The 7109-nt window shown below is 52.0% G+C and overlaps 2 protein-coding genes across 2 annotated transcripts; one reads left to right on the forward strand and one right to left on the reverse strand.

Annotated features, from left to right (window-relative positions):
- Positions 1–40: 40 nt before the first annotated feature.
- On the forward strand, positions 41–3075 carry DND1 (DND microRNA-mediated repression inhibitor 1). Its single transcript, XM_086716503.1, has 4 exons — positions 41–85; positions 384–621; positions 1009–1470; positions 2140–3075. Exons 1-4 carry the CDS (start codon positions 41–43, stop codon positions 2595–2597), a joined length of 1203 nt encoding a protein of 400 aa, XP_086572629.1. The 3' UTR covers positions 2598–3075.
- On the reverse strand, positions 2930–7093 carry WDR55 (WD repeat domain 55). Its single transcript, XM_025924492.2, has 7 exons — positions 6903–7093; positions 4592–4692; positions 4422–4509; positions 4151–4330; positions 3962–4061; positions 3706–3875; positions 2930–3622 (listed from the first exon to the last, which is right to left on the reverse strand). The coding sequence occupies exons 1-7, from the start codon at positions 7091–7093 to the stop codon at positions 3304–3306; spliced, it is 1149 nt and encodes a 382-aa protein (XP_025780277.1). The 3' UTR covers positions 2930–3303.
- Between the last annotated feature and the right edge of the window lie 16 nt (positions 7094–7109).

Below are 7109 nucleotides of genomic sequence, written 5' to 3' on the forward strand. Positions count from 1 at the left end.
GAGCCTGGGCCTCCCATTTCAACCACTTAAGCGGTGTAAAATGGGGAGAAGAACTTACATTAGGCGCCACGAGCTCTTCCCCAGGGTGAAGGGTGCCGCCAGCCAGCGCACATCCATGCCCTAGGAGGTGAGACTGCGAGCACATCCACCCGCTAAGGTTCCTAGCTTTCACCTGCGGGTAGGAGGTTTCCGCAGCGCACGTGCAGTGGATACACCCACCCCCTTGGGAGGCGGGGTCCTGTTCAGAGCCAATGAGAGCTTGGGGGGTGGAGGGGTAGGGAAGCTTCCAGAGGCAGACGGGGGGAGGAGGTTATAAAGCGAGTACAGAGTAGCTGGCGGGATAGCCATGCAGTCCAAGCGGGAATGTGAGGTAAGGTGGTTAGCGAGATGGGGTCGACAAGCGCCACCAGCGCTGGGAGTGGGGACTCCTTGGGCTGCAGCTCCACAGGCGAGGTGGCGGCGGCGCGGTGATCCGCCATTCCAACCAGCCCTTTCCCCTTCAGCTGTGGTGTGAGAGGGTGAATCCGGAAAACAAGGCAGCTTTGGAGGCATGGGTCAGGGAGACGGGCATCCGCCTGGTGCAGGTGAACGGGCAGAGGAAGTATGGCGGGCCACCCCCAGGTACGGTAGTCCCACCCTACAAAATCCTTGACGGTCCCGGCTGGCACCCTCTTGGGGGCGGGGGTGTTCTATCCCGGGGCTGTGCAGTCAGAAACCTCTAACCCGTTGCACCCCTTCCACCCAAGAAGCTGAGAAAACTTGTCCGTAGCTTTCCACCCACCCCGCCCGTCCGCCCCCTCGAGGGAGGGTGCCGGTCTTAAGGTGCACCTACTCTGTGCTAGCCCCGTTGTTAGTTCGGGTGCCTAGTTATGCCTACGAGTCGGGGTGCGAGTGTTGCGCCCATTTCACAGATGTTTGCACATGGGCTCTCTCGGGCTGGGTTCCTGGGTTCGAACCTGGAACCATGCGGTAGGTTGACGGTGCCCCTTTCCCACCCACTTCCCCCAGGCTGGGTGGGCAGCCCGCCGCCGGCCGGCTCAGAGGTGTTTATCGGGCGGCTGCCCCAAGACGTGTACGAGCACCAGCTGATCCCACTGTTCCAGCGCGTGGGCCGGCTCTACGAGTTCCGCCTGATGATGACCTTCAGCGGCCTAAACCGTGGCTTCGCCTACGCCCGTTACAGTTCGCGGCGCGGCGCCCAGGCCGCCATCGCCACGCTGCACAACCACCCGCTGCGGCCCTCCTGCCCGCTGCTCGTGTGCCGCAGTACTGAGAAGTGCGAGCTGAGTGTGGACGGGCTGCCTCCGGGGTTGAGTCGCCGCGCGTTGCTGCTCGCGCTACAGCCCCTGGGTCCCGGCCTGCAGGAGGCGCTGCTGATGCCCAGCCCTGGGCCCGCGCCCGCGCAAATTGCGCTGCTGAAGTTCAACTCGCACCGCGCCGCCGCCATGGCCAAAAAAGCCCTAGTGGAAGGTATGGGAGCTAGGCGGTGGGGGGGCCGCTGGTTGGGGCCAAACACATTATGCCGTGCACTTTTACACGTCAGCATATAGGGTAAAGAGCAAGATAGTAGCGTTAAGAATCCCTGAGTTTTCGACCTCATGCTATTTAACCTGAGATTTTTAAATTTCCGTTTGTGCTACCTACCAGCTACCATCTATGGTAACTTTAAAGCTTTCCAGGCATTATCTTGTAACTTAATCAGCATCCCAGTGACACACACAGACTGATCTTCCTCTTTAGATATGAAAAGAGACAGTTTTGAGATTGATTCGCCCAAGGTAGTCCTACCGAGTCTACCTTTTATCTACTGTAGAACTTCCTTCCTCAGGCTGTTTTGAGAATTAGGTGGCACTTAGCACATTCCCTGATTCTTGGCAGGTATTCGCAGTAAAGGTTAGCTATTATGATGGTTATAAGGTAGACAAAGCCTGCATCAACCAGCATTCCAACAAGGAATTTAGGAGATAGCAGTTACTACACCCCCTTTACAAAGAAACACAATGAAGCCTGGAGAAGTTGCTCAAGGTTACACTACCAGGAAATGGGGAGGCTAGAAATTAAACAGGCTTGTGTTGATAGGGCTTGGGGGCTCAGGATCCAGGGGTTCGACCTGCCCTTGTCTCTGCCTTTTTTCTGCAGGGCAATCACGCCTCTGTGGAGAGCAGGTGGCTGTGGAGTGGCTCAAGCCAGATCTGAAGCAGCGACTCCGCCAGCAGCTGGTGGGCCCCTCCCTGCAGTGCCTACAGCCAGAGGGCAGTCGGTTGGCCCTGGCCAGGGACAAGCTAGAGTCCCAAGGGGCTCGGGGTGCCCTGCAGCTGTTGTGCCAGCGGATGAAGCTGGGCAGCCCTGTGTTCCTCACCAAGTGTTTGGGCATGGGCCCTGCTGGCTGGCACCGCTTCTGGTACCAGGTGGTGATCCCTGGGCATCCAGTGCCCTTCAGTGGCCTCATCTGGGTTGTGCTGGCCCCAGATGTGCAGAATGGGCATGAGATGGCTAAGGATGCTGTGTCTGCAAGGTTGCTAGAGGCACTGAGTGCCTCTAGAGCCAGTCTTCTACCGACTGGTGGGGCTAAGGCAGGTACCGTGGTTAAGCAGTGACCATGTCCTCTTGACAGGCAGCCCAAACGAGTTGACAGAGCCTGTGTCAGTCCCCAGCCCAGCAGGCCTGGGCAGCCACCATCGGATTTCAAAGGGGGAGGAAGATGGGCTCTGCCCTACCTCTGACACAGCCTCCCCTTTGGGGCAGGGCCCCAGTACACCTGGGACAGCTCTGGTTTGGCTAAGTTGTGGTGAGGGACCTTGCCATGCCCCTCCCAGCCCAGGGACTAACCTTGGCCCTTTGGTATTCCTTGGCCGTTCTGTGTGATACATACACAAACCTTCCTCCTCCTCCCACAGCTTAATATGAATCTCACTTCTTATTTTGTTGATTTGTCATTTTTGTTGATTTTATTTGGGGGCTGGCTGAGCCAAAGGTTCAGAAATCTGCTTTATGTCCCCAGTACTTTACATTCTGGTGTGTGATGTTGGGTTTTTCTATGCTGGTTGTATTTATATTAAACCCCTGGTTGGTGTACACCTGTGTCCGTGCTGTCTTGCCCCAGCTGCGGGCTTCTCTTACACTGGTAGAGTGAGTAGCCGCTACAGGGCAAGTGCTTTGTCACGAGCGCCCTCGGTCCTGCATCTCTAGCTATGCATCTTGTGTGCTGCACAAGAGTATTATAAATAAATAGCCTCTCTGGTATCCAGCCCAGGAAGCAAGACTTCCCCAGGGAGGACCCATCTTGAGATTGACCTCATCCCTTCAATCACTTTCATCCTCACTCTCCTCCCCTTCCTTCTGAGCTGTGGAGTCTTCTTCCTCCCTCAGTCCTGCAAAGAAGTCATCTGTGCTCCAAGCCTTACTGCTTAGGGCCCGGAGGGGCCCTCCCTTTTTCTTCCGCTGGCGGTAGTCATCCACTACCACAGTCCGCAGCTCGGCCATGTTCCAAAACTTAAGGCGCTGGTCATGGCCACTGCTGGCCAGGAAGCAGCCACAGTGAGAAAGGGCCAGCTTCTCCACAGGCTCTCCAGCATGCTGGCCCACAGTGCCCACCACTCGGTTTGGAAGGATATTGACAGCCCTGGGCAGAGAGAAAAGAGTGTTGGGCCCTGGCTGGTTGGGTCTGACCCTCATGTGATCTTAAGACTCTCCAGTTTCTCTCACCTGATGATTCCATCAGTGGAGCCAGTGCACAGCAGGCTCTCCGTGACTGGAACCATGCAGTCAATAGACTCAGCTCTTAGGGCAAACCGATCACTTGTGGCCCCAAAGCCGTTCCAGTTGAAGAGATATATAGTACCTTCACTGGAGCCACAGGCCACCTTCTTTCCATACTGTAGGGAAATGGAGAAAAACAGGTCTGTGGCACTCCTTCAGACCAGATTCTAGCATAATCCCAAACCCTCATACCCATCTGTACTTTCATGAGGGTGACCGAGGTCAGGTCTCCAGACTGAGGCTCTGAGAGCAGTTCAAACCGGCGTCGCCTGATGTTGAAGACACCAAGGCAGCCATCCCCACTGTAGAGAGAGCAGAGCAGCAGGCTTGGCCAAAGCTCCCAGCGAGGGAGACATTTAACAGGGAAGGGGAAGCAGCTCTGAGGCTGTACCTGGCTGTCAGCAGCAGCTTCTTAGCTGGGTCCAGAGTCATGTCGGCAATATACTCCTCGTGCTGCCGCATATCCATTAAGGGGCCCTCCTTCCGCTGGTCCCAGAGCCGGATGCCACCTGTGTCATCCCCAGTGGCCAGGACATGCTCATCTACCAGCAGAAGACTGTTGATGGGGGCACTAGAGGTACAGAGCTTCTTGAGCCATTTTTGTTCCAGTAGGGACTTAACCACCTTACCCTTGACCTCAACACACAATTAGCTTCCCTTACCCATGAGCCTTGGATATGCGTCTTTCCAGTCGTCCCTGCTCCACATCTAGAACGTGGATGGCTTTGTCCTTGGAGACAGTAACAAGTTCTGGGGGAAAAGGTGCCCAGGTCATGGTGCTGCTCACTGATCCCTTGCCACCGTATCCCTGGCTGCCTTCCCCAATACTCACTCTGCCCATCTTCAGAGAAGACCACGGCTCGACAGGATTTGAGGTGGTGACCTGAAGACCAGAGCTCCTTGGTTTCTCCCTCTTGGCAGGAGTAGGAAAAGCTGGGGGTGGAGGGGGGAGGAGATTGAATGACCCCAGATCTTGGCAGCATGGAACATAAAGACTACTCAACCTTCCAACGTACCTAGGAACTCACACTTGCACACCACCAAACCCAAAGAGCTCACCATCCCATTTTTCCGCTTTCAGTGAGCTTCAAATGTTCTGTCTTTAATTCAATATACGTTAATTCAAAGTGTATTTGCTCAGGATTTTGTAAGCTGACCCCACAACATCATTACAAAGCAAAGCCCCAGCTTCAGGAAATACTAGATCTGGACCACTATGGAGAGCATGAGATATTTACTGAAGTCAGAAGAGCCCCAGGAGCTGGAAATGTAAAAATCAACAAGACAGGGGTCTTGTACCCCAGGTAACAACTGATTACAGGACACTGTGGCCACATGTCCACATGATGAAAAGGAGGTAGGATCAAAATGGAGGTGGAGCAGAGAAACACAAGACTGAAAGCTCAGCTTTGAGGCAAATACTTGTCCACAGTGTATTACCAGTGCCTACCTCAGAGCAGATCTTCAAAAAGGACCAACGACTAAGTGCTTGCCAGTGAGTTTCAGATGAGCAGAACTGCATCTGCTTATTGTTTGCTCTGTCCCAGTGCCTTAAGGATGAGAGCCCTGGAAAGCTAAGGTTACGAAATGAGTTGGGTCATGTAAAGCAATTCACCTTGCAGATACTGGAGGCACATATCAAGGTCTCTTCTAGGGTAGAGACAAGGAATGAGGTGGGTTCCACTGGCAGGAGTGGAATGGCTGAATCCGGAAAAATGAGTTAGACTAGACTTGAGACCATAGGCCAAGCAGGATTATTAATTTAGTCCTATGGGAAAAGGAACCTCTTTGGAATGGTCATGGGAGAAGTCAGAAACCTGCCAAAAGGCAGTGGCTGGGAGCAGAGAAGAGGAGAAAAACCTGACGCAATGAGGGTGTGAGTAAAGGTGGAAGTCCAGAGGTACTCCCAAGCGTATGGCATGAAGTATGAAAGGCAGTAGAACAGAACCCACATTTGTTGAACTTTGGTGCTGTAGTATATACACCTGACACTCTGCAACATAGGTACAGACATACCTCCTTTCATTGTGCCTCACAGATACTGCATTTTTTACAAACTGAAGGTCTGCAGCGACTCTCTGGTATGTATGTCTATCCATGCCATTTTTCAATAGCATTTGCTTACTGTGTGTCTCTGTGTCACATTTTGGTAATTCTTGCAAAATTCCAAGTTTTTCATGATATTTGTTATAATCATCTGTGATCGTGATTATGACTCAGATTATAGTTAGTATTTTTTAGCAATCAAATATTTTTTAATTAAGGTATGTATATTGTTTTTTAGACATAATGCTAATGCACATTTAATAGACTACACTATCGTGTAAACTTAACTTACACGCACTGGGAAACCCAAAAATTCCTATGACTCACTTTATTGCAATGGTCTGGAGCCAAACATGCAATATCTCAGAGGTAAGCCTCTATTATTATTCCTATTTTTGAACACGAAAATATGGAAATTAACTTGCCCAAGGTGACTGAAGCTAATGAGGAGGCTGAGGTTTAAATTCATTAAGTAAATCTGACAGCACAACTCTTCTGGCTAAAATCTTCAGTGGCTTTTCACTGCTTCCACCCTACTTCTTCAAAATCAAACACGTATTGAGCACCTACCCTTGTCTAGAAGCAGGAGATATAACGGAGAACAAAACGGACTACAGAATACAGAAAAGTGTTCCTTAAACTCCACTCATGACCCATTAATGAGCTGCAACCAGCATTTTATGTGTGCCTGCAATAACGATTAATAAACAGATACATTTAAAAGATAAGAGGATGAATAAAACAGTAAAGGGGGAAGTAAGCGAGAGCCAGGTGGTCACGACTTTAAAAGCCAGATTAAGGAGTTTGGACCTAATCCTAAAAACAAGGTAAACTATTGAAGGGTTTTAATCAAGAAAGAGAGGTGGTGGGTTTTGTGTTTTTGAAAGATTAAAACAGGCAAGAAGCAAAGTGGGGGGACCGCATTGAGCCTGTTTCAGGGTCAGGTAACTAACTGGTTTAAAACCAAATGCTGTTGAACGAATAAGACCACTTCAGTCTTCTAAAACTTGTTTCCCTGCAACTTTTCTCTCCTCGTCCTACCTCTATCCCTGGGAAGCTTCCAGATGCGGCAGCCCCCAGCCCTGCCCAGCACTTACACGTACACGTCCCCGTCCACGTCCCCCGCCGCCAGAAAGTTGCGGGTCGGATGGAAGGCCAGCCCACTGGCTGGAGCTTCCAGCACGATGTCTTCCGGAGTGTCCCGGATGCGGATTGGGGCTTCCGTGGAGTTGGGGTCTTCCTCGTCGTTCTCATCCTCCACAGGCCTCTCCTCACACGTGCGGTCCATGCACCAGAGGAATCGA

Source organism: Puma concolor, chromosome A1, assembly GCF_028749965.1.
Source record: "Puma concolor isolate L17-30 chromosome A1, mPumCon1.1.hap2, whole genome shotgun sequence".
NCBI classification, from domain to species: domain Eukaryota; kingdom Metazoa; phylum Chordata; class Mammalia; order Carnivora; family Felidae; genus Puma; species Puma concolor.